The sequence below is a fragment of the Callorhinchus milii genome, unplaced genomic scaffold, assembly GCF_018977255.1.
Source record: "Callorhinchus milii isolate IMCB2004 unplaced genomic scaffold, IMCB_Cmil_1.0 Scaffold2, whole genome shotgun sequence".
Lineage (NCBI taxonomy): Eukaryota > Metazoa > Chordata > Chondrichthyes > Chimaeriformes > Callorhinchidae > Callorhinchus > Callorhinchus milii.
This window is the reverse complement of record NW_024704743.1, coordinates 7,811,982-7,831,941: the sequence shown is the minus strand read 5'-3', so window position 1 is coordinate 7,831,941 and position 19,960 is coordinate 7,811,982. Positions and strand designations below refer to the sequence as shown.

General features: G+C 43.3%; 1 protein-coding gene across 11 annotated transcripts in view; it reads right to left on the bottom strand.

The window, feature by feature from the left end:
• Positions 1–7,047: 7,047 nt before the first annotated feature.
• The window catches only part of svila (supervillin a), a 109,779-nt gene continuing 96,866 nt past the window's right edge, over positions 7,048–19,960 (bottom strand). For all 11 annotated transcript variants that reach the window (XM_007905428.2, XM_007905429.2, XM_007905430.2 and 8 more), the window contains 6 exons: positions 17,195–17,328; positions 16,013–16,168; positions 13,621–13,764; positions 11,269–11,387; positions 10,698–10,853; positions 7,048–8,072 (listed from right to left, as the gene is read on the bottom strand). In XM_007905428.2, the coding sequence (XP_007903619.2) occupies positions 7,986–8,072; positions 10,698–10,853; positions 11,269–11,387; positions 13,621–13,764; positions 16,013–16,168; positions 17,195–17,328 (796 nt within the window). In that variant the 3' untranslated portion in view covers positions 7,048–7,985. The remainder of the gene's footprint in view (positions 8,073–10,697; positions 10,854–11,268; positions 11,388–13,620; positions 13,765–16,012; positions 16,169–17,194; positions 17,329–19,960) is intronic.

Sequence of the window (19,960 nt, the reverse complement as noted above, 5' to 3'; positions counted from 1 at the left end):
CTCTCTACACCCCCTCTGTTGAAAACTGACAGCAGTAAATAAAAGGTTTGACATTTTGTGTTTAACAAACTCTCCTCTATTCTGTATCTTTGGCCTTTCACTTGGCTCACAAAGTTACATATCAGCAGAAAGTTTCCACAAACACCCACCTGAATCTACCATAAACCCACAGTGTGTGTTCATTTCATAACCCAATATTTCCCACACTTCTTCAGGCCACTCACATGTTGCAAGCTCCTGCAACTTTAGGAAGATTGGGAGGCGTGTGTGGGTTATACATGCTTCTGTCTCACTTTGGGGAACTACATCTGAGCAAGACTCGTGGGTTGAAGATCTCCTCCCCTGCTGTGTGTGAATAAAATCTTGCCTGAGTCTGAAGATTGTAGACCTTTTTACGCACAGCCCTTAGGGTGTGCTGCATTGTCATAGGTGCCATCCTTCAGAAGAGATATTAAACTAAGATCCCATCTGCCTGTTCATGTAGACATTAAAGATCCCATGGCACCATTCGAAAAGAGAAGGGAGTTTCTCCTGATCTTCTGGCCAACAGTCCCCCAATTAAAATGTAGTAATTTACTTTACAGCTGTTTGTGGGACATGGCACAAATTGGTTGCTAGGTTTGCCTGCAAATACAATGCAAGTTTACATTTATACAGCGCCTCAGGAGGATGTCCCAAGGCACCGGACAGTCCAAGACATCCGAGCTGGGGATGAGGTGGGGTAAGATGGCCTAAAGGGCAGTCAAAGAGGAAGGTCTTGAAATGGACCTTGAAGAAGGTGAGGGAAGGGAAGAGGTGAAGGGATTCCAGGATGAAGTTGTAAAGCTTGAAAGCCTGACCACCAATGTCTGAGTTGTTAAGAGCTTGAGGAGGTCACAGCGGTAGGGGGAAAGATCATGGAGGGGTTTAACGGTTAGGACGAGGATTTTGAACTCAATCCTCTGGGGGCTGGGGAGCCAGTGGAGCCGGGCGAGGATAGACTTGCGTAGCCTAAAGTGGCAAAGGACACAACCTACAGAGTTCTGGATAGTCTGCAGCTCGTGAAGGAGTTAGGCAAGCAGAGAGTTGCTGTAATCTAGCCTGGGCATGCTAAATGGGTGGATTGGGGTTGCAGTGGCCTGAGGAGAGAGGTGGTGGTGGGATGGGCAATGCTTTGGAGATGGGGGTCAGATCAGAGATGTGAGATTTAAAGAACGTGTGAGAGTCGAAAAAGACACCTGAGGTTCTGCACAGGCAGAATCATGGCCCTGAGTGAGAGTCCACCCCACTTAAAGATTAACCATCTACAATTTTATTTTATTTACTCCATCCACTGTAAGATTCCTTTAGTCTTTATTTTGAACTGTGAAACGGGTTGGGAAATTGGGATCCAGGCCGTTTGGACTACTCTATTGACTCATAGCAAGTGCCCCTCAGACTCAGGCTGAAGGACACCCCGGATATCTCCAGGACATCTGCTGGGAGATTTGCGTTTCGCCCACAAATATACAGTCAATTAACTTTACAGTATATTCTGAAGTCTTAGAGACATCTAGAAGATGTGAAAAGCGCTATATCAAATGCAAGGATTATAATAATATAACAAAAAGGCACTCTTACTGGAGTTGCCTCCATCACAAAGGCACACTACCATCAGTGATACCAACAGCACTGGATGTTCTGCAAACGTACATATAGACCAGTCTATCGTTAACATCGAATGGTCATATTTTCAACAATGTGTTAATTTCTGTCATCTGTGTTCATTACCACATCACACACTGCAATCTTCACCCCTTGCCTTTTGAAATGAATGGTAGCAGATCAACACCAGTGTACTCTATGAGCCTCTGCTTAGGACTGGTAGTAATTTCATTTACGGCAAATCATAGTGATTTATTTCGAAGGCAGAAACAGCAGGTGGGAAGCCCTTGGATACTCAGGGAAATTAAAATCAATGAGTCTTCAGCTGTAAAGAGCCTTGGTCAGACCCCTTCTGGAGTATTGCGTTCAGTTTTGAGCGCTGCACTTCAGGAAATATATATTGGCCTTGGAGAGGATACAGCAGAGATTCACCAGAATGATAACAGGACTTAAACGGTTACATTTTGAGGGCAGGTTGCATAAAGTTGGCTTGTATTTCCTTCAGTTTAGAAGGTTGACGGGTGATCTAATTTAGGGGTTTAAAATAGTAAAGGGAATCGACAGGGATGGCTACCGGATTCTACTTCCTCTAATGGGGGAATTCAGAACAAGGGGGCATAATCTTAGAATTAGAGCTAGGCCATTTAGGAGTGAAATCAGGAAGCACTCTTTCACCCAAAGGCTAGTGGAAATCTGGAACTCTATTCTCCCAAAAGGCTGTGGATGCTGGATTCATTCAAATTTTCAAGACTGAGTTTGATAGATTTTTGTTAGGTCAAGGTATCAAGGGACATGAGGCAACGAGTTGAGCCATGATCTAATTGAATGGCGGAACAGGCTCGAGGGGCTGAATGGCTCACTCCTGTTCCTATGCTCCTATGTCTTTGGTACATTTATTTTAAGGAGCTCTGTAAGTATTGGAGCTGTACCCAGGGTTAGCGAATGTTATCCTGTTGTTGGAAAATAGGAGCGAGGCATGAGGCTGGGAATTAGGAGCAGTTAGCTGAACATCTGCAGTGTGGAAACACTCGAGACCACTAGGCAGGATGCTATCAAATCTCATCGAAACAAACTCTAAAAGGAACAGTTAGAATGAAATTAGAAGCAGTAGATCACGTTTCACAAATTCTCCCCCAAAGTCTCTGAGGAGTTTGTGATGCATGTCCTGCCCGTGACCCCTTCCCCATGACATCGGATTGGGCAGACAGTCAAGAATGGAAGCTCTCCACGAGTTTCAAACATTGGCACCTGTTTTTCACTGATACTTTATCTCAAGACAGATGGAAAAAAAGGTCAAATCTGCGTTTTGGGAGCTGTTGCAGATATCCACGATTCTGAGGAGTAACATTCTTCTAATCTCATCTGAATCTGGGCAATATTAAAGCTGCGTTTGTTAGTTCTGTACTCCATCTAAAATCTAATAGCTTTCTATACATCCTTACAAATTACATTCAGTTCTACAAGTTTTTTCACACCGTGAAGTCTCCAGTCCCTTTTCGGTCTTCTATGCATTTAACACATCAATGCCAAAACTGCAATGTAATGTCTCAAAGGCAGCATTGCCATATCAGAGCAAGATTAAATTTATGTTTCAACTTGACGGTAAAATTCCCAAGAGAGTAATCCTGGCATTTGATTAGAATTATTGATAAAAACTTCACATTGCCAGGACACCTTTAATGAATTAACATAACTATATCCAATTCCTCTTTTTGCACTTTCACTAATTGACTCCCCTCCATAGTGTACGTCTCTTGTTCCAATACATTGCATTTCCTACATTAAAATCCATCTATCGTCTCACACTCCCAACAGCCCATCTTTTTCAATCGCATTTATCTTTCTCACACTTGTCACCACTCAGGAAACTTTGGCATCGTCTTACAACATTAGAGGTAAAGTATTTTGACTGGTTTGTAAACAGAGAGGGGAACAGCCAATATTAACTCCCTTCTGGACAATCAGAGACAAAATGGGAAGTTGGGAGAGAAAGGAGCAACAGGGTTCAAACTGAGAAGAATATGGATTTCAGGTAAAGGAAATAATAATAATAATAATAATAATCCTTGCATTTGATAATAGCGCCTTATCACATCATTGAGATGTCTCAAAACGCTTCATTGGTTACACTGTAAAGTGTAGTGACTGTGTATTTTGTGAGCAAAACGCTGCCGCCATTTGGGTACAGCAGCGTCCCACAAATGGTCATGGATTGAGAGACCATTTTTTGGGGAGGGAGTTTTACACCCGGAAAGCGATCCTCCAATCGACAAACAACCGGGTTCCTATTTACTTCACCCCCTCCTGCTCCACCTCCTCAGACTTCTCCTCTCTCCTCCTCTCTCAACCTCTCCCTCCACATCCACCTGCTACCCAAACCCACGGTCACCCTCTCGACCTGGTGATCACCCGGGGCCTCAGCATCTCGGATGTCACCATCACTGACAAGGCCATCTCTGACCACCATTTCATCTCCCTCAACTCGTATATCCCTCTCCCCACTGTCTCCAAACCTACCACCATCTTCTACCACCATAACTTCCATGAAGCCCACCACCTCCTCGCAGCTGCCCACAGCACAGAAACTGCTCTGGTCAAGGTCACAAACGACATCCTGACCATGTTGCAACCAGGGTTCCCTCTGCCGCCTCGTCCTCCTCGACCTTTCCGCCGCCTTTGACACCGTAGACTACTCAATCCTCCTCCACTGCCTCTCCTCCCACTGTGGTTCTGTCCTTGACTGGTTCAGGTCCTGCCTTTCACAACGCCTCCACTTCGTCACAGCAAACGGCTTCTCCTCCAATCTCGTGTGGTGTTCCTCAGGGCTCTGTCCTTGGTCCCCTCCTCTTCACCCTCTACATGCTCCCACTTGGTGACATCGTCCGCAGACATGGGGTAAATTTCCAACTCTATCTCTCTGCCTCCATCCTCAATTCCAGCACTACTGGCGTCCTGACTGACTGCCTGTCCGACATCAAGTCCTGGACGAGGGACAACTTTCTCCAACTCAATGTCAGCAAGTCTGAGGCCCTCCTGATTGCCACACACCAGCGCCTCCGCACCTCGGGCGCTGGCAGCATCAGCCTCCACGGCTGTAGACTCAACCTCACTAAGCCAGTCAGGAACCTGGGTGTCTTGTTTGACCCTGCACTGTCCTTTCTCCTCCACATCCGCGCCATGACCGGCACTGCCTACCACCAGCTCTGCAACATTGCCAGACTCCGCCACTGCCTCACCCCTCAGGCTGCCAAAACCCTCACCCACGCACTCATCACATCAAGGCTCGATTACGGGAACTCCCTCCTCATCGGCCTTCCCAACTCTTCCCTTCACAAGCTGCAGATCATCCAAAACTCTGCAGCTTGTGTACTCTCGCGCACCAGGCTCCGTGACCCTATCCCTCCTACCCTCGCCTGACTCCACTGGCTCCCCATCCCTCAGAGGATCAAATTCAAGATCCTTGTCCTCACTTTCAAGGCCATTTGTGGACATGCCCCCTCCTACCTCTCTGCCTTCCCTCACCCCTACACCACCCCTCCCCCATACTTGGACCCTGACACCTGACTGTTCAGCGCCTTGGGACGTCCTCCCGACGTGAAAGGCCTTCTATAAATGAATTTTGTTGTTGTACTGCTAGGTAAACAGAGGTGCGTGGAGTAAGGAAACTTGCCTAAGGAAAGGTTTTAAACCTGGCTCGAATAGACTTCCAAAAAGGAAGATTACCGACCAGTAATATCTTAATTTCTTTGAATAAAATATAATCCTCCACACACTTGGTTGTCCACCAGGTTGCGGTTAGGCTCAAGCACTTCATTGCCCAACAAAACTAAATTATTCAAAGTATGTTTCTGAGGTGCAATGTCTGGACCACTAAATGCTTTCCCCACTAGATCACAGATAGTAGATGAAAAGTGCTCTAGTCAAATTTACTGCTTGTGGGAACATTTTGATCAGAACATACTGATCTTCTTCGGTGATCAAGCATTTATAGGTATCAAATCACTTTTCACTCATTGCATCAGGTTTTTAACAAATTTAAAGACTCCTTCAAAAATCCTTGACTGAAAAGCCTGTCTGACATCAAGTCCTAGATGAGTTCTAACTTCCTTCAGATAAAAGTCAGCAAGATTGCAAACTCTCCTGCTTGGCTCCTGTCAGCGACTTCTCGCCTATCACACTGATCTCACGCAGTCAGTGTGCAATCTTCCAATGCCTTGGGACATCCTTCCGATATGAAAGGTGCTATACTTTTTTTGTGGTTGTTGATGTCCTAGTCAACCTTCAACTGTCCTTTAAGTACTGCATCTGGGCTCTCTGTTTCCCCTCACCGCCGCAACATCACCTGACCTACCACCATCTCTTCCTCCTTGGCACCCAAGAGCTTCATCATTTATTCATAACCTTCAGGCTCATAACTATTCCTATCATCACACCGCCCCGCCTGGCTCCCCATCCCTCAGAGGATCGAGTTCAAAATTCTAGTCCTCACCTTCAAGGCCCTCCACGGCCTTGCTCCCTCCTACCTCTCCAACCTCTGACCCCTTATTAACCTGTCCACTTCCTCCGCTCAGCAGGCTCCGGCCTGCTCCATGTCCCCCGTCCGGCCTGTCCCACCATCTGGGACTCCCCCACACTCTGGGACTCCCATCCTACATTCCCTTTGCCTCGCTCCCTCCCTTATCCCCTTCAATGCACGCCTCAAGACTCTCCTCCTCGACTGTGCTTTCCACCACCCACCTCCCTGATCCCAACCGCTACTCCTCCCCCAACCCTGTGTTCTAATCTTTGACTGTCCAGCGTCTTGGGATGTCCTCCTGATGTGAAAGGCACTTTACAAATGTAATTTGTATTGTATTGAAACACCTTGCTTGCCTGACTCCCAGCTCCCTTATCACCAGCTGCCAGCCATACAGAACTCTGTAGCCTGCGTCCCCTCCTGCACCAATCGCTATACCAAACCCATCCTCACTCGGCTCCACTGGCTTCCCATCCACCAGCAGATCAAATTCAAGATCCTCATCCTCATGTTTAAATTCCTACACAGCCTAGCCTTACATTACCTTTGCAACCCCTATCACCTCAGCTCAATGAGTGGTTGAGGTGATAGGGTTGCAAAGGTAATCTAAAACTAGGCTGTGTAATATAAGGCCTTCTTCATGCCCGGCCCAATCTGCACCCCCCCCACCCTCATCAGTGGGTGAACTGTCTGCCCCTGAGCTGCAGAACTGCACCCGCCTCGCCCCCTCCCTCTCCACTTTTACGAGGCCGACTTAACACCTTTCTTTTTGATTGTGCTTTTGGAAACCTTTCCCCACCCACACCTTCCTCAGTTCCTGTGAAGTGCTCTGAGATATCCCCCGGCGTGACATGAAAGGCTCTGTATAAATGTAAATTTTTGCAGTTGGTAAGAGAAACAAACAGAAATATGAATCTATTCTCCAATGTTTATTTTCCTAAATTGTATCACAAAAAAAAGGAAGTTTGTTAGGCATTTTACTAGCATTAGAAACAGAGGTGTTCAAACTTCTACATTATAACAAGTTAATTGAACGAGGCTTTTTATTAAAACACCTGTTTCTTTCAAAATTCAGACATCTGCTCTGTAGTATAAACTGTACACAAAAGCAAGGCACTATACATTTTATAGATTCACGTAAAAAGTTAACTTGATTTGCGCAGTTTTTCTTTCCTCAATTAATCCATGCCATAAATACAGTTGAATGGCGGTATCGAATAGTACGGAGACCATGCTCGAGACTTGACAGCCTGATTTTACGAATGCAAAGAAAAAAAAAGAAAGGTATTTGTGGCATGTCTTGGTACAATTTCCATTCACCTAGCTATTGTATTCTCTGATTAACACAAAATACCTCCTAAAGTGAATACATTGCATGAACAATTTAAATATTTAGTAGTTAAACTGTAGTCATTTTTCATATTGTATAATATAAATATAAATTCTTCATGATTTTACTATCTGCTACACACAAAATAACACTTTACAAAACTATCGCCTTCCAGATACATAGGCAGGATATGGCAGAGTAACAACGGCTGCCCATAAGTGCATACTCGGGTCAAACGCATACAATGGCAGCGTCTCAGTAAATCTGAATGTCAAGACTGTTGAAAATCAGTACAGAGTTATCTTTAACATGCACAATAGACAAGATCCCCCGTCCCCCCAAAAAAGGCATCTCTGCCTCGAACGTAAAATGTGCAATTTGCTTCTACATTTTGTTCCGTCTGTTGACCAAACCATGCAATCCATGACTGATCCAAGGACGTCAAAATGATCTTCGGTGAAAGCTCCGACACTAAGCACATGTTTTGNAAAAAACAAACATCCGTCTACAAACTACTCAGAACAGTCCCTTTGCTTTCTTCAGCTTGGCTTGTTTCCAGGAAGGAAGGACGTTAAACTCTTCTCTCATCATTTCTAGCGCTTTCTAGAAAGGCAAAACACAAATTCAAAAAATGTCATGATTAAATTTACACAGTCACTACACTTTACAGTGTATCCTGTGAAGCGATATGAGATGTCCTCCCAGCCAGCATGGAAGACCCTACACAAAACATAAGTATTATTATTGTTACCACAAGATTGGTTGAAATGAAGAAGGCCCTTCAGTTTATTTGGTCTCATCCTTCCAGAATACCCACCCTATCATCCTCCCATTACAGCATTAAGCATTTCTTAAGTATCCTGGCCTCGGTAATTATCCTGAGTAAAGAAATATGCTCTTGCCTCGGTCGTAACTTGCCTTCACAAGTCTCAAACTGTATCTTCTTGAATTCACTAGGCCAATGGAGCTCCAGATCAAGGTCAAATACTTTAATGCTATCCAGCGAGGGAACTAGCAACGCATTGAAAACTAGGAGCAGGTAAAGCATTTATCAAAGTACAGAATAACAGTCTTCAGGTGGGACACTATAATCCTCTGTGCTATAATGGTAAGAGACCCATTTCAGACCACAACTCTTCAGACCATAACCATGAGGTCAAGGAGAGATGGCAAGACAAAGACAGCACACCTCAACAACAGCGTGTATGGATGTGTGTGAAATCCCATGAAATCCCTGAAATTATCAGCAAAATTGTGAAACCATGAAATTAGGAGTTGGGGATTTTGTGAAAAAGTGATCATTTCATCTTATTGATAATCTCGCCTTGACACTTGTTAGCATCAGCAACAAATAAATCACTCATTGCGAAAATTAATATTTTATTCACTGTCAACTTCATGTGACATTTCATTCACTGATGTTCATTTATTAACACAAGTGAGGCTTCCATGACACTTAAAGTCACATTTTAGCTTTGCTTTGAAGCATTTACAACGGTTGGCCTTACATTTCCTCTGACTGCAGTTACACTTCGTAAAGCCTTGTCCACCACAAACAGACTGTGCAGTGACCTGGTTGCCACAGCTCTCTGTTAACAATCACTGTGGGCAGAGGTCAAATCGGTTCTTGCAATCATGACCCCTGAGGATGCCGGCCTTCACTGCTGTACTGTACTGACTGTTGAGTGTCTAAATCTCTATTAATGATAACACCAAGGATGTTCCTGGGACCCCTTCTATCCCTGTCCACTGCTGGGATCACTCTTTCCCAAAAATCCTGACTCCAAATTTCAGTGATTTCATGGCGTCATAATTTTACTGAACATTTCAGGGATTTTGCGAAATCCTGGTTAAAATAATTTCAGGGATAGCGCCTTTCAGGAGGATGTTCCAAAGAGCTGAAACAACAGCAACTTAGCATTTATGTTGTGGGCTACAGATACACTCGCATCTTAGAGCACGTAAAAGTTCTTAAAGAGCCCCTGGTGCTGTTTTTAAAGGCGATGCCTGCAAAACCAAGCGTACGGTACCAAACCTTCATCTCATTGTGTTGACTGCTGGTTTATGGGAATTGTATTTTTTTGGCTTCGTTCAAATGTCTGTGTCAAGAAGTTGAAGGCTACAATCTGGAACTGTAAGAGCGACAGGAATATAATGTGCATTAATTTGTACTGCCAAACTATCTTGAGAGTTATTGGGAAAACATTATGGGCTTCACAAGGATATACAGGTAGAGATTTTTATGAGAAAAGTGCATCTTCTGTTAAAACTCCTGCAAACATCTGTAAATCTAATCCTTTTACCTCACGCACATTTCACAGGAAATGGTTCAAGTCCCATGGCTCACAGACGGCATTTAATATAGTAAACAAACACAAGGAACATTCAAGCAGCACAATATCTGCAGAGTTTGATCTCTATCAGGTATAGTCATCTGGAGAACGTGTTCCGCAATACAATTCTCACGCTCTACAAGCAGACCAGTTTCCAATGTATGGTTGTCTTTTTAAAATGCATTAGCTGCAATAGGTTGAATCCATATTAAATGCCAGCATTATTTGTTGTCAGCCTGGTTTGGTTGATAGCAGATAGCGCTCTCGCCTCTGAGTCAGAAGGTTGTGGGTTGAAGCCCATCAGGACTTTGACCTCACGTCGCGCAGCTTGACACTAATGTAGTGCTGGGGATGAGATGCATTGTTGGAGGTGCCTTCCTTCATCTGGGACTCGAAACAGAGATTTAAAAATCACATCAATACTTTAATACTAACACTACCCGCTGCCTCCGCTCTGTGGCTCTGGCCTCCTTCATGTCCCTCGTGCCCTCAGTTCCACCATCGGTGGCCACCACGCCTGTAACTCTGAAACACTCTTCCTCTATCTCTCCGCCTTGCCCTTTCCTTCTAGATCTTCAGGTTGTGTCCAAAGTCCTTCCTCTTCAACCATGCCTAAGGTCAGCCCCACTCCCCCAGCTCGGCTCTCCCATGTGTGAAGGGCGCTATATAAATGCAAGTTGCTGTTGTTGTAATACTTGAGTTTCTCCTAGTGTCCTGGGATTTGTTGGGGGGGTGGGCGGCAGTGAGTGGGAGGTGGAAAGTGAGGCTTCTTATAAAATGGGAGAAATGGTTTACTATCATAATCCAATTTTTAAAATAAACAGGGTTTATGAGCCCTGATCGTGCCTCAGGAAGACAAGCGCAAAATACACTTTCAGCAACAATTCTGATGTACCTCAAAGTCTTCATCAGTCAGATAAATTTCAAGCTTTAGTGGATCAACTCCCTCGGGCAGGGGTCGTGCTTGCAGCTCCTCCAGGGGATACTGAGTTTTACACAGCTTGTCCAACACATCCTCCACCAGGATTATTTTATTACAAACTTCAGCTTCCTGGAGACAGAGAGGGGTGGGGGGGAAATAGATTGAAGCAACCCAGGTAACACACTGAGAATTACAACAACATCTTGTAATTATATAGAGCGAGTTAAGGAGGGTAACATCTCGGAGTGCTTTACAGGTATGGGTTTGGACGCTGAGCATGAGAGAGGGGGTGGGTGGCTATAAGCGCATTCAAAGAGATAGGATTTGAGACAGGACTTGGACACAAAGAGAGGGGGTGACAGAGTGGTAGATGGAGAAAGTTCCAGTGATGTACAAGCTGAAGGTATAACCACCGATTGTGGTGTGGAGAGGATGGGGGTTGCGCAGCAGGAACGAGTTAGCTGAACGGAGGAATGGTGGAAAACGAGTAAAGCAATATGCATTTTAAAGAGAGAGAATGCCATTATATTAGTAGAGCTCACACCTTTTCTGTGATCTCTGCAACATCTTCCCTGTGCTCCCAACTGGGAAACATATTGGTAAATGTCAGCGGTTCAAGACCAGCATGGATCAGATAGGACTTTGGTGGCTTCTTGTTCTTTTCTGAGGGACAAAACAGTAAGAAATGAAGATGCATTAATAAGTGTTGAGGACCAGCTTCGCAGCTTTTAGCAGAGCTTTACAGGGTTTACACAGTCAAAATCCTTTCAAAACTATCAATAGACCATTTCTACCCAAGTGAATACCTGCTAATACAAGATTTTAAACTATTTTACTCAAGTTCAATATGTGATTCTTGGGTAGACTAGTGAGTAAATAATAATAATAAAAATGATCCTTCAATTTGGTGTAGCACCTGTCATGTCAGGAGGACATCTAAGTGCTTTGCAGGATATTCCGTGAAGCGCAGTGTGTGTTTTGTGGGCGAACGTGGCAGCCAATTTGCGCTCAGCAACATCCTACAAACAGTCATAATAATAATATAATAATTCTCCCATCTGATACAGCGCCTTATCAAGGCATCTCAAAGTTCTTCACAGGATATACTATAAAGTTTTGACTGTATATTCTGCGGGCAAACGTGGCAGCCAGTTGTGCACGGCAGTGTCTCACAAACAGCCATGGAGTGAGTGACCAATTTTATTTAGGGGAATGTTGGCCAGGACACCAGGTGAAACTCCCTTCACTTTTTCGAACGGTGCCATGGGATCTTTAATGTTCATCTGACCAGGCAGATGGTCTAACGTCTTATCCCAAGGACGTCACCTCCGACTATGCAGCACTGCATTGGAATGTCATCTTAGACTATATGAATTTCAAGTCCCGACCCACAAGTTTCTGACTTAAAGAATCAGCTACCAAATGAATCAGACCGACACACAAGAGCACCTCCTCAAGTAGAGCTAAGCTATGCATAAGGTCCCAAGTCTGTTTCTTGCTCTCAGCTGAGTTACCAGATCTCAAATGAGACAGTCTTGAGGTCGCAACAATGACCTCAGGGGTTTGGCTCAAAGGAAACAGAATAAATTAGTCAGGGCCCTCACTATCTACTGGAAAGTTTCTGTGAACCCCCCCTCCCCCCACCGGTTCATTAGCCTGGTGACACAATAATTGGCCTCTTCTTCCCCCAGAATGGATCTGAATCCCACAGAGTCAGATTACAACAGAAAACAAGGACAAGGGGAAAAAGTTTGCAAAAAAAGAATGATAACCCCATTAAAACCAAGGTTTTTGTCCAGTGGCACACATTTCATTGCACTTATACGTCACTTGGGAACGCGCTCCAGAACATTTGTTATTTTAACAGCCTGCTGCAACACTATAAATACAGGATGTGAGACAGATGGCAAGAATTTCAAGATTGCAAGTCAGCTGAGCAGTCGACATAAAAGACATTAAACAAAAGCCCAATCTACAAATGTCGGCAGAAAATGGAGGTTGAGGCACAGCCTGAAAGTCACCTGCAGTCTCTATATTTATAATGTGTGACACAGGGACTGAAAGTCGTCTCCTCCTACTTCTGTAGGAGGCTTAACGTTGACAGCATGGACACAGATGAGGGCAATTGAACTGACATTGATGTGGAGTACAAGATGGTCATGTGAAGGTATAGGGAGCTGTACAAAAGCAACAGCAAGGAGTTGGGTCAGGAAAACAAGAGGGCGGGTCAGGGATTATCTTTCTTGTTGATGTTAACCGTTCACTTTCTGAAAAATCTAATTAAAAGTCAATTATATAATTGTACAACCAGAAACAGTATTATTATTGTTTTTATTAGTAGTATAAACAATCTTTCGCTTAACAGTAAAGGTTCAACAGATATATATAAATATAGATGTAACTCAAATCAGTCATCAGTCCTCAATCCCAAGGCCGTCCCTTTAATCCCAAACTCTCCCCAACCCTGAATAATGACCTTTTCACTCAGTACTGTTGCGTATTCGGTACTTTTGCTAATATGTCAGACAAGCAGTACGCAACTGCTTATATGTCTGCAAAGATTGCTCTCAACAACCAGTGAATAGAAATGGGGCGGAACACAAGTAAGCACTTCCAAACGTACAGGGACAGGCATGTGAGCAGTCTGCCATTTGTACAGCTGTTATTCTCATCAGAGATCCCAGAAATAAATAAATCTCATCTCTCACCATAACAGCCAGGCCTGCTCTCCAACACCACTGCTTGCTCCACTCAATTAAGCGGGACAGCCCATATATCAGAGGGATTCCACTGCACATCACCACAATATCAGATCACAAGACATTTGCTCAAATTCTGTAGTTGGATTTTAATTGAAAAACACATTCCAAAGTAATAGAAACACATATTGTGGTACCTCTGCAGTACTGTAGTACTGTCTCCATTGCACATTTGCGGTCAATGTCCCAGCGTATGCGAGCGGACCCTGCAATTTCATTTTCTGTGGGCCACCAGCCCTGCCAAAGGTACACCTCGTGGTGATTGTCCACCAAGAACAAAGCTGTATGTTAACAAGACAGACAATGCACACACTGTAAGTACTGCTGAACTCTTTAAGCCAAAGTTTAAAGTTGCTCTTAAACAATTAGTGGCAAGTTTCAACTCACATACGAGTTATGAATTCATAATCTCCAAAAGGAATACAAACCTGCTGAATCTCTAGGTTGGGAATCAATGAAATAACAGAGGACCACATTTCTTTAGAAAATATTTGTATACCTCCAGACTGGGTGGCAATTCCATCCACTACAATGATAACTTCAGTATTGTAATACTGTCTACATTTGATGTGAAGGCTTATCACGCTGATTCGAGGCATCTTAAAAGTGCTTCAAGCAATGAGTTAACAGTTTTTATAGTTCTACTTACCATAATCACCTTTAGATCTTATAGAAGAGAATTACAAAATTGTGAAATCTGACCAATTTTACTTTAGTTCACTTGAAACTAGATGGGGTTCGATTTAAACTGGTTGCAAGTTTCACCGAATTTACTGTGGTTAACTTCCGAGCTCATGTTCACACAACCTTTAAAATTAATGCTCAATTTTAACATCCATTGCAATTCAGTTAACAAGTACAATTGTGAGAAAAGATTATAAAATCAAACTAAACTAATTATTTACAGTACTCCATTGATTAAAGCTGCTAACAGTGCTGCAATACTGATGCAGCCAGTGTTCAATATCTTTTAGCTAGTCCTTTTGGGCCAAAATTTGATCCAACCTACAGAATTACTGAGAGTAGCGCAAAATCATTAAATGTAATTAGCTAACATTATGACAATCAGGAGCACTCAATACGAGCTGTTTTATAATAATAATCCTTGCATTTTGATATAGGGCCACTCACGTCAGGAGTACATCTCAAGGCCACTTTACAGGGTTTACTGTAAGTGTAATGACTGTATTTTATAGAAAACCGTATATCAATTAATGGGGTGGGGGGAGTGGGGTGAGTGTGCAGCACTGTACTTGTACAGCTAAGGTCAATGTACCATCGGGGAGGTCTACACCTTCACGTCTGCCAGGGGATCTGCTCATCTTCTCTCCCCCTCCCCCAACCTAATAATTTTAGATGTGGTTGTCATTTTACTGGTCTTAAGTTCAGGGGCTTGTGCTTATCTGCTTAACAACTCACTGAGCTACCTGGATGTCCTCACATTAATACTAATAGTTCTTGCATTTGATACAGAGCCTTATCACGTCTTTGTGCTTCACAGAATATATTGTTAAGTCGAATGACTGTATAAAACGGCAGCCAATTGCGCACAGCAGTGTTCCCACAAACAAACGTGGATTGACTGACCACATTTTTTTTCTTGGAGGGATTATTACCTCCAGAAAGTGATCCACCAATCAACTAACAACCGGGTTCCTGCTTACTGTGAGGTAAACAGAGGCTTTTGGAGTAAGGCAACTTGCCCAAGGTTTTGCCCTGCTCAGGAAACAAAGCCCGGTCCTCTTGCTTGCAAAGTGAGTGCTCCAACCACTACACTATGGGACTCCAAATTAAGAATTAAAGAAAGTATGGAACAAGCAGAGGCACAGCAAAGGCCCATCTTGTTCCTTCCATATAGCATATACAGTCACGGGCTCCACGTCACCAATTTCATCTGCCTTTGAATGAGACATTAAACCGAGGTCCTGTCTGTCTGTTCACTTGAGCATCAAAGAACCCATGGCACGATTTGAAAAGCGAAGGGAATTTTTCTGGTATCCTGACCAATAATGCCTAAACATAATATTGGTCATTCACTTCACGGCTGTTTATGGGACATTGTTGTGCAGAAATTGTCTGCCATGTTCAACTACAAAAACGCACAGTCTCTCCGATTTACAGTGAACCTTATGAAGTGCTTTGAGACGTTAAAGGCGCTATATCAAATGCAAGGACTATTTATTAATTTGATCTCCTGAGGGAATATTCTGGACATGCAACTAACTCCTGATCGTCAAAGGTAATCAAGCAAACATCTCCACTATTCCACGCTGGATACCTGCCCTCCACAGACATTCCTCCCTCCCTTCCTGTCCCAGGAACTCAGGAACATTGCGTACCACGGTTAATCTCAGTCTATACTTATCCTCAGAAACCGCCAAAAGAGTTCCCAACCAGCCACACGACTTTTGAAAAACAGCCAAATAAAATCAGCACAACTTGCACTGTGTTTGCTAATAGTCTACATAACTCACTCTGTGATTTACTCACTATGTAAGTGTTGAAAAGAAAAAGAAAAAGAAAACTGACCTGGCTGTTGGGCCGTGTATAGATCCTCTTGCAAAAACGGCATTGAGTTGACCTTGGCCGAATCTCGGGAAGGATACAGGTACTCGGTGGCAACAAACTCTCCGGATGAACTACTCAGAATAAAGAGTCGAGGAGTGAAGTTAAATTTCCCAGGATCTGCAATAAAAAAAACTTCATGTTCAGTATTTGTTCTCACCAGCAAAATATACAGGTCTACCTCCTGCTGCTGAGATTTTGGAAGAATCCAGCAATCTGACAAACAGGACCGAGACCAGGTAGAATTTTGACTAACATATTTTGACTCTATAATATATATGATACTGGTAAATTGCAAACTGTACTTACAACAATAACAACAACTTGCACATTTTATAGCCCCCTCACGCAGGATAGCGTCCCAGGGCATTTGACTTAGACTTACATCAGTGATCATACTTACATTACATTTAAGAGAAAGGAAAACAACTACATCAGGTTGAGCATTGAGCCTGACCTGTTGTTTAATGGAAAACAGTCCCAGTTTGTCACTTTACCTATAACCAGTGTAGATCAAGATAATGTTTAATACACACACCATTGCACAATGGCCAAAATGGTCAGATCAGCATTCATGATTGCAAAGAAGGTAATGGAGATTGTAGGAGGTTAGCATAGTCTAATTACATTATAAATAATATTTCCATAGTGTATTTCACAACGAGAGGCACCTCAAAGGGCTCAACACTCCTGGTGAGGCACCCAAGCTGGAAGTGGGAGCCGCAGAGGGTGGGCAGGGGAAAGATAATCAAAATTGGCCAATTGATCAGTAATTGGGTTGGTATTGAACCAAGGAATGTCTCATCCCTCAATTAAGTCTGGTCGGTAATCTGATGACCACCTATATTTTCCTACTTGCCGCCTTATGACAACAAACTAAAGGTTATGATCTCAAATGGCATTTAATCATGTTATCTGAAGTAGGTAAGTGTACCATCTTGTGCATTTTAAAATAACACAATGTCTTTAAACTTTCAGAAATCCAAGTTATAATATCCAAACAATATCATTCCCTCATCATTCTGAAGTGCCTGCACATGATCCAAACATGAAACATGTTACTACCACTGAACACAATGCAGGGAAGAACTCTTTACTGATCCACTAAAATCGTTGTCTGGGGCTATTTTGTATAACGATAGTTACCTTGTAACATGCAGTCATAAGCCTTTCGGTCTCTTCTTCCCAACGCTTCAAAGAATCCAACTGGTTCTGAGCCCTCATCACATTCATGTATAGTCACCTTGCTGCTACTGTGCAGTCCAGCTTCTAGTGGGCATCTGTAACAGGCAGGTGTTTAAACGTTGACTGCAGTAACATACACATTGATTATCATCTGTGACGTGACCTTCCAATAGCTTCAACAAAAATACTTCATATTGTTATTATTCTAAATGGTCTGGAAGTAGAAACATATTCTCCAAATTTTGAGTGTGGGGGAAGAGAAGGATAGAGGAGGGAAAGAGAATTCATCCTCAAAATCATCATTAAGGACATAACATAGACTCTTTTGCTAACCTTATGATTGCATTCTCTCTCTTCCCACCCAACCCCCCGCCTTCACCGCATTATTGGAGATCAGAAATAGTGGGGTAATCTGCCACTTTATAAATCACTGGTGCGACCGCACTTGGAATACTGTGTGTAGTTCTGGTCACCGCAACATAAAAAGGACTTTGCAGTGATTGAGAGGATACAGAGGAGGGCAACCAAAATGATTTGAGGGGATGGAGGGACTGGACTACGAGGAGCGATTAGATAAACTGGGAATGTTCACACTGGAGAAGAGAAGGTCGAAGGGCGATATGATCGCAGGCTTTAAGATTCTGAGGGAATAGATAATATAGACCATGACAAGCTGTTTTATATTGTACTGAACAGTAGAACCAGAGGACACGGCCTGCGACTGAAGGGGAATAAATTCAGAGCAAATCTGGGGAAACTCTAGTTCAGTGAGGGAGTAGTAAACTTATGAAACAATCATTTTTTTCAAGGACAAATTAAGAGAGATTTCTGCTACAAAATAATATCTCAGGATACAGTATATTGTTTGGGATGCATGTCAAGCGACTGCTAGGATGGTGGAAGGCAAAGTAGATGGACCTTGGTCTTTTGCTGAGCAAATTCTGATGTTCTTATGGGTTTCTGATGAATTACGATTCTTATACAGAAATTCATTCTTGTGATTGATGTCCCAAATTGCAACACAAAATGCAAGATTAGTCTTGCTATTCTAGTTACCCAATGAGCCTTTACAATATTGCAGGAGTTTCCTTTGTTTGGTTTGAAAAAATATTTTCATGCAACTTTAGGGAGAATTACAGCATGGCAGGGAATATCTCCCTGGTCACGCAAGGGATAAATTTTACTTCTTCAGACCAGTTTGTCATCTTAAAATCCCCCAAATGGGGATCTGGGGAAATTAATAGAGCTATTTGAGCCACAGATGGTTTAGATTTGGCCACGGGACTTCGGAATTTATTTTGCTCCAATACACATACAATATCTGAAATCCAAGTCATGTATTCCCCTGCAAAAAACAGATGCTATAAATGCTGGCACTTCTTGCATCATTTGCTTTGCAGGACCAAGGGCTCATTTTTCATTAACCTGTAAATTTTGAAGCACTTATCAGTGTTCGCTATTTCCAGCGGTTCTTCCAACTATCAATCTCCACTTAAGGGATTTCCAAGATGGTGACTGATTAGCTCTGCTGGTGAGGGGTGGGGGGGGGGTGGCGGGGGCAGTGTTGAAAGTTGCCTAGGCAGACACTCTAATACAGTGTTGGGTACAGCGCTGTATTGTTGAAGGTGAAGTCTCTCAGATGAGACGTTAAACAATCCCCTCCTCCCACCCACCTCCAAATAAAACTGGGATGACACCGCCGTACTCAAATTGGCTGCAGCGTTCACCGACAAACAGACAAATCATTACACTTGACAGTAAATGCTGTGCAGTGCTTTGAGATATTTTGACAACGTGAACTAATTCTCTCAACCCGTGCTTTTTCATCACTGGTTTTACTTATGGAAAGAATATGAGGCAAGAGACTCGCAGTAGTCTGTTGCCAATGATATTTGAGTGCTGTGCAAATTACTTTTCCAGTGTGCAAATCCGTTTTCATATAGTTTAAATCAAAGCAGAGGCAGTGTGATGGTCTGAGAGCTTAGGGTGAGCTCCTGCAAAGACATGCTCATTGCACAGGTCAGTTGGTGCCTGGAACATAACTGAACCAGATTTGAACCCAAGTCTGCAGTGAGTTAGCTGATACTGTATGAACCACATTTATGGTATTTATGGTACTACAACTGGTTTGCTGGGTTGGGGGGAGGGGGGCAAAGAGAAGAGAACTGTCAGTCAGGGTTCCCACTCGTGGTCACCACCTGAGCTGATGGAAAGCGTGTGTGTGAAGAAGTCAATTGAGGACTCATCTGACCCTGTGCTGCTGTAATGCCTGGAGTACAGGAACCTACCAAAACATACTGTCTGTACGTGTCCAAGAACGGCCACTGGACAATAATAATCTTTGCATTTGATATAGCATTTCATCGCCCTATCGAAATATCTCAGAGCATTTCACAGGATATACTGTAAATTGGATTGACCGTATTTTGCGGGCGAAGCCCGGCAGCCTGTTTGCGCAAGGCAAGATACTAGACAGCCTAAAATTCTGCCTAGTCTTAGCCTTCCTTGAATTCAAGGTGGTTCAGAATGTTGGAAAATCTTAAAATTCAGTCCTAATTTACAAGGCAGATTTGTCAGAGACTCTAAAAAGACCTGTGGAAACAGGGTTTTCAAATCAAGACCGAATTTTAAAATGTTCTGAAATCCGGCAAGAATTTGCACGCACGCTCGCGCATCACAAAAATTGTGTAAAAGTTACACTTTATCGATTACGTTCGCACATTAAGT